The sequence below is a fragment of the Globicephala melas genome, chromosome 1 (assembly GCF_963455315.2).
Source record: "Globicephala melas chromosome 1, mGloMel1.2, whole genome shotgun sequence".
Lineage (NCBI taxonomy): Eukaryota > Metazoa > Chordata > Mammalia > Artiodactyla > Delphinidae > Globicephala > Globicephala melas.
In genome coordinates this window covers 173,375,080-173,390,263 of record NC_083314.1, presented here as the reverse complement: position 1 = coordinate 173,390,263, position 15,184 = coordinate 173,375,080, and the positions used below count along the sequence as shown (strand labels likewise).

At 44.6% G+C, this 15,184-nt stretch overlaps 1 protein-coding gene across 7 annotated transcripts in view; it reads right to left on the bottom strand.

Annotated features, from left to right (window-relative positions):
- Positions 1-15,184, bottom strand: part of UBR4 (ubiquitin protein ligase E3 component n-recognin 4) — a 128,642-nt gene that overhangs the window by 77,097 nt on the left and 36,361 nt on the right. For all 7 annotated transcript variants that reach the window (XM_060310362.1, XM_060310369.1, XM_060310384.1 and 4 more), the window contains exons 28-46: positions 14,228-14,385; positions 13,246-13,455; positions 12,287-12,388; positions 11,866-11,966; positions 11,418-11,616; positions 10,856-11,044; positions 10,367-10,430; positions 8,646-8,837; positions 8,036-8,106; positions 7,798-7,945; positions 7,146-7,373; positions 6,276-6,446; positions 4,681-4,863; positions 3,654-3,812; positions 3,157-3,309; positions 2,468-2,695; positions 2,012-2,169; positions 905-1,076; positions 457-658 (exon numbers count right to left, since the gene is read on the bottom strand). In XM_060310362.1, coding sequence (XP_060166345.1) covers positions 457-658; positions 905-1,076; positions 2,012-2,169; positions 2,468-2,695; positions 3,157-3,309; positions 3,654-3,812; positions 4,681-4,863; positions 6,276-6,446; positions 7,146-7,373; positions 7,798-7,945; positions 8,036-8,106; positions 8,646-8,837; positions 10,367-10,430; positions 10,856-11,044; positions 11,418-11,616; positions 11,866-11,966; positions 12,287-12,388; positions 13,246-13,455; positions 14,228-14,385 — 3,088 coding nt within the window. The remainder of the gene's footprint in view (positions 1-456; positions 659-904; positions 1,077-2,011; positions 2,170-2,467; positions 2,696-3,156; positions 3,310-3,653; positions 3,813-4,680; positions 4,864-6,275; positions 6,447-7,145; positions 7,374-7,797; positions 7,946-8,035; positions 8,107-8,645; positions 8,838-10,366; positions 10,431-10,855; positions 11,045-11,417; positions 11,617-11,865; positions 11,967-12,286; positions 12,389-13,245; positions 13,456-14,227; positions 14,386-15,184) is intronic.

Genomic DNA, 15,184 nt, shown 5'->3' with positions numbered 1-15,184 from the left:
CTCACTCCTAAACTCAAGCTTCCACTCCCTGAAGAGTCCTCCTCCATCACTCAGGAGCAAAGACTTCCAGCTCAGACACCTATGACGGCTTCTACACCAGTCGGCGAGAATGAACCAGCCAAAGGATCTACTCCTCAATCAGTTTCACCCTGCACACCACCTCAGGGAAGCCATTTTTCTTAAACCCAGAGAAAACCATCTCAAACCAGGTCCAAGAGAGAATTCTTTCGTGGACACCTAGGAACTGCTGCCTGAAGTGGACAGCCAACAGGTGCTTGCCGTGCACAGAATGCTGAGTGGCCTCCGGAACCTTGACTCTGCTTCTGAGAAACTAGCTAGCACAGTCTCTACCTTTATGAGCCGCACAAGCAGGACAGTCCCTGTTTCTTCACGGCTATCTACAACGGTCTACTCTAAGTCCCCGACCCCTACCCGTCTTCTGAGGAGGGGCCTTACTGATGGTAGCTGTTTTGCGCTTTCGAACAGGTTTCATTATGCTGATGACACTGCTGGGCTGCAGGGAGGGCTGAAGCCAGTAGGAGGTGTTCTCCACGTTGGCCATGTAGATGCGCAGGCTGCCATCCTCACACAGCAAGATCATCGTTGTCCGCTGCTGCTCATTGCAGGCTGTGTGCCTGATGGCGACCATGTCCTGGATCTAGGAGGAGGGGACAGAGGAGTGGTAGTTCCCGCACCTACAGATCAGAACCTACAGAAAGAGGCAGAGAAGCAACTGGATTCGTGGTCAACTGAGGGGGTGCTGAGGCTGCCAAAGAAAAGGCGTCTAGGAGAAAATTCTTCTATAGGCCTCCACTGAAAGAGCTGGCAAAGTGACATGACATACAAATATAAAAAGAGAGCAGGTTCACAGTCTATTCAAGTGATGGGAGAACGGGGCACTGACCTTTGCTTTGGCAGGAAGAGTCTTAATCTCCTGGATGAGGAAAGTGTCTGGTTTCACCATAACTACCAGGGGCACTCCTGTAGTTTGCTGGACACAACACACCAAGCCAGGGTGGTTCATCACCTCAGACCACTGGCAAAGGGCAGGAGACGTCTTACTGCCACCATTGGAACTACAGACAACAAAAGTGGCCACAGTTAGGGTGTCAATCACCATCTAACAGTTCTTTTCTTGACCTAAAGGCCATCCTCACGAACCACTGGACTCTCAGAGCAATATACCCACCCAAGGACTCAAATTACCCAAGTCTCAGTCTTATTCTAAGCCACATAAATACTCTCATACACCCCAATGTGCGCCCCCAGCAGGAGTCCTGGTTTAGGATCTCAGTCAGCTGCTGGGTTCTACGGTCTGAGGGAATAGGTGGCCCTATGTGCATAAGGCTGTCAACTGCATAGGGCCACGGAGCTGCCAGAGACTGATGACCCATTGTCCTTTTAAGAATTTCCAAGCACATCAAGCTACGTATGAATGGTATCCATTTTATTTCATCTCAAACCGGGTAATTCACAAAATACAGGCCAGAGAGAAAGTGCTTTTCAGTGGCAGATAAGAAAGAAGAGAAGAGACCCTAAAACTTTGCTGCCTCCTCCTTAAATACAACACTCACTACCTCACACACCCCTGTCACCTAGAAGTCTGATGGCAGCCTCCACCCCCCCAAGCTCCAAGCTCGCCCCATCTGCTGACACCATGTTCTATTTACTGATCAACCCCCCAGGAGGGAAACTTAAAGGGCATCTTAGCAGCACGAGTGTCTAGGAGAAACTTACATTCTCTTCTCAAAACTCAGTAATCAAATTAAAGTCACATTTGCTATCCTGACCCTAGCTTTTCCTTTTGAGTGACAGTGGCTCCCCAAACTACCTGTTACAGCTTGGGGTCTCCACGGTGGGAGACGAACCATGCAGGCCGCCCAACCTACCAACACTGGACACCGCTTGATTTAAAGACACCAAGCAGGGAAGGGCGAGCCCTTGCGAGGGGCGGAGCTCTCCTGCTGAACATGGGCGCTGTGGCAGTTCACCTTTAAGTGCTCATCCCCACCTCTTGATGCTGATGGAGAAGAGCTGCAACACCTCCAGCGTCGTCCTACTGATGGTGGCTGCGAACGACCTGCCCTGACAGTAACTGAAGAACAGCATCTGCAACACGTGCGAGTAGTAGACAGACACACCGCCACCTGCCACCTGGCTGTTACTGTCCTGTCACAACAGAGACACAACATCCGCATTAACTTCTCATGCTACCTGGGCACCAGCTTCTGCTCTGGCTGCTCATTCATTTTACACCATGATTATGGGGTCTCATTCTTAAAGTATGAGATCCCCGCAGGAAACCTTAAAAATACCAAGAGAATACAGGAACTTCAAGTTTAGTCCTAAAGGACTAAAGTTTTTGCTATTAGATAAAAAGTTAGAAGAAAAAAGAGAAACGAACAACAGAAGCCTTGCTAGGCTGATTAAACCTGGCATAGAAGGGAACAGTGCCATGTGCTCTAACCTTCAGGTCCTCGTGGTTTATTTCCAGCACATTAGTGACATAGAAGGGTCCCTGCTGGGCACTGCTGGCCTCTTCCATGAGCTGGGTATAGATGTACCCAGCCGAAGACATTATAACAATGATGTTCTTTCCCTCTTCGTTGAAGAGGAAGGTAACATCTCTTATCTTTGAGCTGGGCAGGAGAAAGTAGAAGGTTGGACTCAAGGCATCAACGGACAGGTCATAAATCTGCAGAACGGAAGGAAGAATGATCAAGTAAGGGAGATCCATTTCAGTCCCATGCCCAAACTATCCTGGTGAACCCACAGAGCTGCAATCAGTGAGGAATGAGCACTCAATCTCCACTCAGCAAGCACCTATAAGTGCTAGACAATGAGCACAAGATGATCAAGTATCTTTTCACTGCCTCTTAGGAATGAGCAGAGGAGAGATACACATCAACAAATTCTATACCAAGTACAGTAATTAACAGCTGTGAATTGGACACAGTGGGTGTTGAACCAGAATCAATTTTCTGCTACCTGCACACAGATAGGTCCTGCTCAACAACATAACAAAAAGCAACAAAATGTTAGGATTTTTCGTTTTTAATTTCTAAGAGACGCTAGCACATATAACGGAGATCAGGCATTCTGGATTTAAAAGCAAAACCATTCTAGGATGAGATCATCAAAGGGCTGTAACTATACCTTGACAAAATCTGCAGTGACGATCGCTAGCTCAGTCTGTGAACCAGGTAACCACACGGCTTTGATGATGAAGTTCCCTGTTGCCAACTGGGGGTGCAAAACCAAATGATCCGACACAGAGCCTGAGCTACTGAAGGTCAGCACGTGGCAGTCCTGGACATGGTTGAAGGAACAGAATGGTTAAAAACTGATTTGGAAAGTAGCCTAATTAATTTCAGAGTTCTAATGCTGCCTTTTCTTCCCTAATATTCCCTGCCTCCAGACAGTACTCAGACTGTCTAGTAACATGTTCAAGTGTCAAGAACACACAAAGATTATTTCCAATACAAAAGAAATCTGGAAGATCTGGAAGAAATTCAGAGATTTCTTTTGTGTTCCCAATGGCTTTTAAGTTCTGATCTCAACAATGAATAAGAGAAAGTGGTGCTGAAAACAGGGGAGAGAAGGTGCCTGGGGTCCATAGCTTAACAGAACCAAACCTGGATCAGGATTGTTACCTTCAGCCCACAAACAGCAAGGTAGTCCTCCTTGCACGGATTCCCCGTGAGGCTCAGCACAGTAAAGGGGACTGGGGCAGAAGCCAGGCGGGTCAGAGTCAGCTTCCTTTTGCTGGAATCTGCTTGCTTCAGGAGAGCTGAGAGCTGCAGGACAGTGATCTGCAAAGGAATAATTACCAATTTATTCTTAACCCACATCCTCTCAGAGAACACAGAGCAATAAAAAAACGTTCCTTCACTAGAGCTACTGATTTGGAGGCTTTTTTGGTGGGCAAGTCTCTTAGGAAACTCCAAGACCAATACCAGTCATACATCCCCTGGTTAAAAGAATGGAATGCCTTTCATCTCCTCCTTCTAGAGATGATAAAAGAAACCAACTTCTCTTCGTATAATCAGTTCATAAAATATTTAAACAATTCCCATATACTACTGTCCCTTCTCATTTTCACTGAGAATGTTTTTGAAAGGATTTTAGAGCTATTTTAATCTCTAGTTTGTTTTTCACTTAAGGTGTGATTACAACAACTTTACTGATAATGAAGAAGTCAGAATATAGAAAAGTGTGAGTTAGGATACTCTCCTCCAACCTCTCCTGGTTCTATAAAACACGATAAACTTCCTTGTGCCCTTAGAGGGCTGGGAGGGCAGGAAAGAACTAAATAAGGATCACTGAGCCTTCCTATGAAGACTCTTCTCTCCCCACTTGTGTCCTCAGAGTGGCCAAAATGGGAAAGACTGGGAGCCACGGTGTCCTAGGAAACCACCAGTCGTTACCTTCGCCTAGAGGTTCCCACAAAAGAGTGGGAATTAATTATTTAGACTCTCTGTTCTAGTCACACTGGTCCTAAGTCTAATAAAGTAACTCAGGGTTCAAGTAGAAGTTTGCTGAGCTCTGTCCCTGAAGCTCTGCTGGAACCCAATAGACATTTTCCCTGAGGGCCAATCTGAGGATAGTCATCTATTTGTTTTGCTCAGCACCTAAGACAAACATGACCTCAAATGAAAGGGAAGGAATTGCAAGACCCACCTTGCCTTTCTCATGGCTGACAGCCAAATGCTGGCGGCGCCCATGAGGGGAGGAGAGCACACACATAGCCACCCTCCTGAGCACATGGGCGCTGATTAGCTGTCGAATAGTCTGGCCCTGGTCTCCGCTGTAATTCATCCGAACATTCTCAAAGGCACCTTCCTGGGAACCTAATGTGGGAACCTGGCAAAGAGGGAAGCAGAGAGAGAAGGCAGTAATAAGGCAAAAAAGATCAAGTAGATTCATACACATGCTATTCACGTGACTGAGACACTGCACAATTTAGTTATTCAAAAGCAACGGGACTGGGCTTCCCTGGTGGCGCAGTGGTTAAGAATCCGCCTGCCATGCAGGGGACACAGGTTTGATCCCTGGTCCAGGAAGATCCCACATGCCTCGGAGCAACTAAGCCCACGCGCTACAACTACTGAGCCTGCGCTCTAGAGCCCACGAGCCACAGCTACTGAAGCCCGCACGCCACAACCACTGAAGCCCGTGCGCCTAGAGCCCGAGCTCCGCAACAAGAGAAGCCACGAGAATGAGAAGCCCGCGCACCACAACAAAGAGTAGTCCCCGCTTGCTGCAACCAGAGAAAGCCCGAGCACAGCAACGACAACACAACGCAGCCAAAAATTAATTAATTAAAGCAATGGATTCCAATCTCTAATCCATAGACAGCTAGGTAAATTCATCAAAATTATTGTCAGTCCAATAAGAACAATGCAGTGAATGTTGCATGAAGCTAAATTAATACAAAGTATTCACTTTTTAAAAATGTTAAACGCCTTTTTTTTTTTTTGGCTGCGCCACATGGCTTGCAGGATCTTAGTTCCCTGCCCAGGGATTGAACCCAGGCCACAGCAGTGAAAGCGCCAAGTCCTAACCACTGGGCCACCAGGGAATTCCCAACTGTGACTGACGTTTAATAAAATACCAGAATATATGTGTGTGTATTACCAAGTGATTGTGTTTCCCTTAAAAGCAGTCACCTTGTGAGATCTATTTGTGTACCTCACTCATTTTCACATTTCCCTTCCGGAAATGCCGACACTTTACTTCCTACTACTTTACACAGCTGCTGAAGACTCCAGGCAGACCACGCCAGGGGTCCTACAGTCAGTGCTAAGCAGCAGGTGTAAAGTGGATAATGACTTACAACTTACAACCCAAGTCATAGGAAGAATTAAAGGAAGATGACCTAAAGGTAATCTATGGCTCTAAGCCGAAGAGGACAAGCATTATTTTTGTAAACAAGGTGAACCTTAGGGGAGAAGATACAATAAGGAGGTATTCTATTTTACATACAGAAGAAATTTCTAACCATTATAATTTCCCCCAAACGTCGTTCCTCACATCCAGGGGTTCACATGCTTATGTGAACTGAAAAGGAAACTTACTCACTGGGTTTGTCCGAATGACCTCTGGATTCCCTTCTCTGGAAGACACACCTCACATGCTGATTTTCACACTGGATGTCACGGTATCTTAAATTCTAAGTTCTGAATATATTCCTCCGAATGTCTAGCACACTTTGGCATCTCAGTCAACGTGCTGGTTCCCACATGCACCTAACTCCCAGACCCTGACACACTCACCATCAGCTGGTCTGTCATCTCAACCACCTTGTCCACTGTGTGCAGCTCCCGGAGGGCCTGCTGAGCCCGGCTGCTGCTCCCCACAGCTGAAGCCTGCTGAAAGTTGGTCTGAATGGCATCCATGAGGAAATTGAGCATGTCTAACACGAGAGGAGCGAAGGAGAAATTGGCCTGAGAAAAATCCAAATACACAAGTGAAAAAAAAAAAAGAGACAGAAAAATAATGGGTCATACTCATCACCACAATCTTGCTAGTAACTACCTACAGAATCCAGAACCCACTTTCCTCACTTCAGTTTGATATTCTAGCCCTCATCTCACTCTCTCCAATAACACTGGATTTGATTCCAGTCAATACGCTATTGTGCTACTAACCTAGAGCAATCTTCCTAAACCAGGGATCCCACGTCGATATCCTACTTGGATAGGTGCTTGAACGCACCCACCATGTATAATTATATGGTGGGTATAATTATACCCACCATGTATAATTAGTTAACTTCTCCCCAATGCATCTAGAATGCCTCTAGTGAAAACTGAGAAAATAATCGCTCAAATCATTTTCTGTATTCTGTGCTTCAGATGAGAAAGCCTGACCAAGAAAGTGTGTTCTAGAGTGTTACATAACTAAAATTTACCCTCCCACAAAATTCCCAAACACTCCTCAGTCATAAATTCTTCCTTATGAAGTAGTGACTGACAACACACACTATTCATATTCCACTGGAAATCAGTAAATTTAGAGAGAGGAGAAAACAACCCCACGCCCACTAGTGGAGTCGTAAGGAGAGCCTGGTGCACTGATCGCTCATGGACCAGCTGGCCAGGCTCTGTGCTCTGGCCCCCGTGCTGGACGCCACCGGAGCCCACCTGGTTCTGCAGCTCCTCCCGGCAGCCCTCCACTGTGCGGCACAGGCTGCTCTTCTTGGGCTTCTCTTCATCAGCAACCTTTCCGTCACTGATGGTGACTTTGGCCTTGTCAGCGGGGGAGGTGCTGGTGTGGCGCACGAGACTCTCTGAAACTCTGGGTTCACTCTGAAATGCTGACTCCTTCATGGTGGAGCTCATGCCGCTGCTGGGAGTTCGCTTCACTAGAGCCTAGGGACAGAAAACGTCAGAGGCCCCAAGTCTTGCCACAAGCATAGATGAAATACTGCCTAAGATGTTGAAGGAAAATCTGACCCAAAGGAGACACTGGCTAACCATTTAAAGATTATCCAAAAGCCTGAATTCTCATCTTCATTGTATTCACCTAATGTCTGGTACTTTACCCACTCAGAGCAATAGGTCTTGAAATTGTGGAGGGGGTCTTTGAAAAAACTGCAAGATCTCTAAGGACATTGCAAGTTCTAATATTCTAAGTGAAGTGCATAGGCCATGACTATATAGCTAATCAATGACAACCAGAACTTAGTCCTAGACCCAGGCCACCATGAAGGTGATATGGGAATTTCCCAGTTTGGCTTAAGCATTTGTGTCACAAGTCACCCTTTATAGCCGAGAGAATGTTCCAATCTCTCACCAGACAGCTGCCATCTTCCTTGGCTCCACAGTCACAGAAGAAGGATCCATACTTGGCATAGGAAATCTCATGATCCTTGTGGCACACCTTGGCACATACTGTACACACACCCACCCCATCAACCATTTTGCAGGTGTGACAGTGGTACCTACGAAGAATGAGAACCAGTCAATGAGCCCAGAAGTCCCAACAATCAAGGCCCAGCAAACCCTCACCTGAAACGAAAAACTTCTCTTACCAATGCTGGTTCATGAATTCTTTCTGAGTGATGGTAAAAGTGCACAATTTATTGCAAAGAGAATCTTCATCCTTCAAAGATAATGAATAGTTTTAATCAGAAATATATCCTTCTACACAGGGACCCATAAAAACACACCCTACGGAGAGTAAACCACTGACTCATAAATGACCAGTAGAAACCTACTCCAACTCGAGATAGCTTGCAGGCTATAAATATGCTGCAATTTCAGGTGAGACCTTAAGGTTTTGTGGCTAAGAAAAAAATAAATCTTATGCTTTTTCTACAAGGAAGCTCACACCATCCCCATGAAGACTCATCTTTGAAACTCCATTTTGGATGCAAAAACCAAGGAACTGTATGACAAGTGCCTCTAGATGGAGGAAGGCATCTGTTTATTAAACAGTCCTTCCCCTAGGAGATTAGAGCCCTACAGCTTGCTCTGCAGGCCTGGAAAGTCAGTCTGGCATTAGTCATGTAAGCTGTGAGAAAGCAACAAGGGCTGGGAAGAGTTCTGAAGCTCCCAGGGGCTAGAGGGAGGGCCAAAGGACTGTTAGTGTGAGCTCTGCAAGTGCCGATCAGCCATGACCATGGTGGTTACTTTACTTACTGAATCCTCAGCCTGGGAGTCTTCCTCTTCCACTGCCAGCTCCTCCACCCAGTCTGAGTCCACTTCAATGGCCCGCTCTTCCCCATCCACTGAGAGGTGACTTGGGCCTTGACCGTTACTCTGGCTCAAGGCATTGGTGACATCAGCCAAGTAAGACATAACATGGCAGGTACACTCCAGGACTACCACATGCTGTAAGAGAAGACCACCACACCACGGAAACCTCAGTTCTCCATATTCGGTTATTATGTAAACTGTGTTTTCTCAAGCTTTTTCCAATAAAGCTCAATATCAAAGGAATAGTATAAAAGCAGAGAAGAAAAACAACATGTTTTAATTATCTATTTCCTCAGCTCGTAGCACTATGACTACATGTAGTTGGTCAATAAACTGTACTGAATCAGTGTGATTCATTCTTTCTTAAGCACAAAGACAACTCTTTAAAAAATTTTATAAAATGAAGTACGATGGAAATCAAGAAAAAAAAGTTAAAATGGAGACAAAAATCATTCAAGAAAAAAATAGACTGATACAAAGAACAGACTGGTGGTGCCAGAGGCAGTGGGTAGGAGGGTGGGCGAAATGGGTGATGGGGGTCAAAAGGTACAAACTTCCAGTTATAAAATAAGTAAGTCATGGGGATGTAATGTCCAACATAGTGACTAGAGTTAATAAATACTATTGTATGCATATCTGAAAGTTATGAAGAGAGTAGGTCTTAAAAGTCCCCATTGCAAGAAAAAACAAATTTTGTTAACTACGTATGGTGATGTATTAACTAGACTTACTGTGATCATTCTGCAATAAAAACAAATATCAAATCATTATGTTGTACATCTGAAACTAATATAATATTCTATGTTAATTACACCTCAAGAAAAAAGAAAAAAAGCTATATTAAAAGTATGAATAAGCTCTCATTGGCTTTTTTCCTGCTGTTACCATTTTTTTTAACCATTAGTGGAAGATATTTAAATTACTGGGTTTTTAATTAATGCAGTAGGGGAGGAATAGCTTCAGAGATCAAGGGAAAATTTTTCCAGCATATCACTGCAGATAGTTCGTGCTTGCCTAAAAAAACCCAAAAGTCTGGCATCAAAGCCTCAGATTTCTAAGTTCCTTCACTCTGCACTCTTAACAGTTCAGTGTGGAAAGGGTAAAGATCAGCAAGAAAGCAGGGAGAGATGAATGGTGCTGTGGTGGGTCAGAGGCCAGTTATCTGCTCTTAGCCACTATGTCAAGTTCATGGGTTGGGTGGGGGAAGAAAATGCCTGAATGCAAGATTTCTGCCAGTTTCCACCCTTTTTCTCAGCACAGTGACCTGAACTTTCAGGTAAAGTAAACAATTCTAGCATCTGGACTGGAGCTGAGGAGGGAGACCGTAACTCCGTATAACACTCAGAGCACACAGTTCCAATGCAGGAGCAGGGGACAATTTTCCAGAGCATGCCAATACCTAAAAATAGCAGGAATTCACTGTTTTAAGAAGGACTCTGTTGGATGTCTGCTTACCAGAATATTTCCTTCCTATCACTTCTTGCCACCGAGAAGAGGCCTAAGGGCATGCAGTTAGCAATTACACACTTCCAGGCCTTTGAGATTATAGGCCTTATCCTCTGTAGGCTAGCCAGGGACAGAAACCAACAGGAAGGAGACTTCTACCTGGCCACAAAGATAAGAATCACCACTCCCTGACTGCCGTCACTCCTCACTTGTCTTACCTTTCCATGCATTACACTGGCATTCAGTTTTTCGACCACATTCTTCTGTGACAGGTATTTCTTGCTGTCCCAAAGGAAAAAAAAGGAGGGGGGGGGGACACACAAAATCATCTAAGGAATCAAAGAAGGGAAGCATCTTCACATATCTCACATCAATTTGTGGACACTGTGAACCAAAGGCATTCTTAGAAAATTACGTGGGTAATCAGAAGTTGGGGGCTCTGTTCCTATCAGTGGCAGGTGGTACACTTTCCCCAAGACTTCTCCCAGGAATAATGAACAGAAAATCCTACTAATAAAATAATGAAGATTAAATCTAAACTGAACAGTTACTGGCTACTCCCTCAATCCCCAATAAAAAAGCAGAGATTCAAATTTCTTTTATACTCACTCTGAGCTACAGAAAATAGCCTGTAATTAATTATCCCCCTTTTCTCTAAGAGCAATGTTGTAACATACAGATGCATTCCTCCAATTTCACCCTCTTACCATCTACTCAGCCAGTCCACAGCAGCATTATGAAGCTGAAGATGGCCAGCACCTTGACCTGCACTGGCCAGGGTAGCCATCACAACCATGAGTTCAGGGAAACCAGTCCCATCACCATTGGCCAGCATCTCTGTTGCCATGGGGATCAGGGTGCCCAACAGCACAGCACACACACCTTCCCCGACTTGGCTGATAGAAAAGAAATAGGAAGTTGGTAAGTAATCAACAGGAATCTGACTGTACACTTCTAAATTTATAAGAGTTAATTAAGGAGTTTAAATTTAAACATTAAATGCATGACCATACACAGTAAGCCCAGTTGTGGACTTGGGCTACTAAAGCACAAAACATTCATCCCCGTTACAACTGACATGCCAAGTCACTGCAAAAGTTTTTCCATGGGAAAAATCAAGAAGAGCCACTAGATTCCTTGAGTCTACTGAGAGGGAGCTATGAAATCACTGAAAATGTTCACAACTGATTCCTGAAAGAAAGACAGCGGCATGATCTCACCTTACTTCTGGGGCCGTTAGAACATGTGAAATAAATGCAGGTGCCCTACCTGTTTTCCCGAACAATGTACGTGGTCAACAACTGTAGAAGCTGCCTGTTCTCCTGGATCACATCCAGCTGATCGGAATCTTTGGGGGGCGATGCAGTCATGCGGGTGAGCCAGGCCTGGAGACGCACAGGCTCCACGCAAGCCAGCTGTGCCAGGGAACCACAGAGATGCAGAAGGCTCGGGTTAGGGCTCTTCTCAGCTGGAGACAGACCGAGAGGCGAAGGTCAGTGAAGGAGGGCAGGGGGAAAGGAAGGAAGGCGCAGACTGTGAGCCTGGAAAGGGGGAAAGGCTCCAAGGAAGTTTTCGACTTCCTTCCAAACTATCTCTGAGGGATTCTCTCCACATGTTAGCATTTTCATGCCATAGTTATACTTGGGCAGAAGATAGGCACAGTCATTAGCTGGACATCAAAGTTCCCTTAAGAAGATTACTAAAAGCTGTCACTCACTCAGCTGGAAGAGTTTGGTGAAGAATTTCAAAACTCGGTTACAGAATTTAGCAGAGAGGTTCTCATTGGCTGTTGCCATCATGACCTGCACAAGTTCTCCACTGAAAGGCAAGAGGGTAAAAATGGAAGAATCACATTAAGCTTCACATAAAATTAGGCATCCGTTTCTATTTCTTCACAATCTCATCCCCTCTAGGGGAACTGGTCATTTGTGAGTCAACAATGCCAGGTGTTCATGAAATCAACCCCCTCCACCAATAACCTCAAGGAGTCAGCAGTTAACTGAAGTCCTCCCAGAGGTACAAACACCTAAGCAGGCTTTTGACTTCCCTGAGAAAGAACACCCAAGTCAACAAAGACAGGTCCCTACTTCCAGGAGATATTCAAAAATGTTCACTGAGGAGAACAAAATATAGCTCACCTGTCAGAGAAAAATTCCTCCATAGCTTTACGAGCCTGACTGCTTTCCAGTTGCTTTTCCAAATATTGGAGACATTCTTCTAAGATGGATTCATCCAGTCCACTGAAAATCCAAAAGAAAAATTAACTACCAGAAACAAGGGCTGTTTCAATGTCCTGCTAATCCTGACCTTTAAAAATCCAAAGTCTGTTTACGGCTACACCTTTTGAGGGCAATATTCAATTCTGTTTTGTCAAAGCTTAGCATAAACCCTGGCATACAGTAGGTGCTCAATAAATTTTTGAGGAATTAAACTGAAATAAAATTTTAAAATTCCTAAAATCTGAGATAACTGATGTAGTCGATGGCTAAGAGTTCCAAGAATCACTGCTGTTATTTCAAACTGTTAGAAAGAGGAAGGAAGGGAGGGAAACACTGAAGGGGGGAGGGGGGACGAAAGAGAAGTGGGGAGGGAGAGAAAAAGAAAAGGCAGCCCCTGATGAAAACCTGGATTCCCCAACAACAAAAAGGCAGGAAATCCCAATACCTGGAACCCTTTATCTGTACAGTTCTCAGTGGGATAAAAGTGTAACTTATTCACCTGTTCTGTAAGACTCTCCTACATCAACATGGCCTATACTATCAAGGTCAAACAATGCTATGAGACCGCCTAATTCCACAGAACACCTATCTCAGAAGCATGGTTACAAAAATATTAGAAATTTTATCATGCTCCTTTGTACACTTCATCACATCTAGTACAGCACGTTTATTCCTAAGAATTAATTACAAAAGAAGATTCCAAGTAACCTTTCACGCGTGTCCACAAGAACACAAAACGCACACAAGTATAGAACTTTCTGTTAAAAAGCACAATCATAATCTATTAATTAACAACATAAAGAAGCTAGTGTTGGTACATTTCATTGATGGTGGCAGGAGGTCACAGGAACCGGAGGCTTCTCCCCAATCAGGCTCACCTATTGGGATCTGCATGATTAGCCAGAATGTTGTAACAGCCAGTGATTAGTTTCTCATAAACGCGAGCCAAGAACTCATCAGACTCTGCAGGGCCCAAGATGCGCTCCAGAGAGTTGCTACTGATCTCAGCGACACTCTCAGTGCTCGACTCCAGAAGAAGGGGAAGCAGGGTCCGAATTACCTGTGGCGGGTTCATCTCATCGGACCAACTTCAGCAAAGAAAACAGAACCAAATTAGTGAATATACTCCTCTCAAAAGCTGCGAGGGGAGGAGAGGGCAATCTACTCATTTACTGAGAAGGGCTTTTTTCCTTTGATAGTTGTTTTTTACATAGGTATAATCATGCAACTTCATGGTCTCCTTTCTCATTATCATATCAGAAGTTAAAATCATTTCCATATGAAAAGTTCACTTATTAAGATGTTAAATTAATACTATAAGAGGTATTTTATAATATTTAGAAAAGAAAATTAACTGAAACCTAAACTAGTAACCCTCCCAGACAACCTTTCTAGAAGAATTCTCAGGACTCTGGATCACTTTTAAGGCAATGAGATATAGGACTTTACCCGTGACCTATGTACAGGAAAACAAAATAGTCCCTCCACTGGCCTGCCCTTAGTCTCCACGATGGCAGCATCTAACTTCCGCAACGAATCTGGAGAAGCACGACTTCAAATACATCATTGTCACCTTGAAACTTAAACCCAGAGTACCTCCAAATCACAATATGGTTTAAAACCAGCATGCCTTTTCTGAAACATACTACACAGAAGGAGGGGGGAGGTACTCGGCTGCCCTTCACATCTAAGCCAAAAATCATTCTAGGTAAACGTTCATACTCTAAGGCAACAGGCTCTCTCTGCTATAGCAGGCAAAAAAAGTATTATTATGCAGTTATTAAAATTCTCATTGTCTTCCCTTAGCTGTGACAGAATACAGGAGTAGAGAGCACTTAGGGCTACGTAAAAGGTACTCACACTATAAGATCTCCAGTCAACCTGACCAGTGAGAGGAGGGTGTGCTTCAGCGAAGCAGCCAGGGGCAGACTCTGGCCACAAAGAGTCCCCAGGTGAGCGGCCTGCACAGCACTGATGTAACTCTCAGAAGGGATGGTGTCATTGGCAAAGGCATTGCGCTGAAAGGAGGCAAAGCAGACATCAACAGATAGGCCATCTATCTCCCAGGACCAAATTCTTACGTGAGAAAAAATAAACCATGATGACATAACCGAAGACCCCATTGAGATTTACAGACAATGACTCTATTCAGTATACACTCTTATTCATCCTGGGAAGGAAAGTGGGGTGGAGTAAAGGAAACAGTTAACAAATTTTAATTAGCACAAAGTCGAGTTAAAATTTAAAAGTTAAAGTTAAGCTAAGGGCTTCCGTAGTGGCGCAGTGGTTGAGAGTCCGCCTGCAGATGCAGGGGAGACGGGTTCGTGCCCCGGTCCGGGAAGATCCCACATGCCGTGGAGCAGCTGGGCCCGTGAGCCATGGCCGCTGAGCCTGCACGTCCGGAGCCTGTGCTCCGGGAGAGGCCACAACAGTGGGAGGCCCGCGAACCGCAAAAAAAAAAAAAAAAAAGTTAAGCTAAAATTTAGTTAGTACATAGTTAAGATACCCAATACCACTTTTCAAATAATTAGAATGTATTATATTTAACATTAAAACTATGTTTGTTTGCCTCTAGTAACTGAGAAAGATCTGGATTTTACAATGCATCTGGGTCCACATTACAAATATCTTAATTATCCTTGCACTATAGCTCTGGGTGATGTAAACAGAGGTCACGATTACAAAGCAGGGATAACTAGATTATAACACTTGGCTTTTCCAAAGAACTGTAATAACGCAATAATCTGTTAATAGAGGTAATCTGAGTGGAGCACACAGAAAGATCAAGGAAACTAACAGAGGACTCAACAGCCTTCC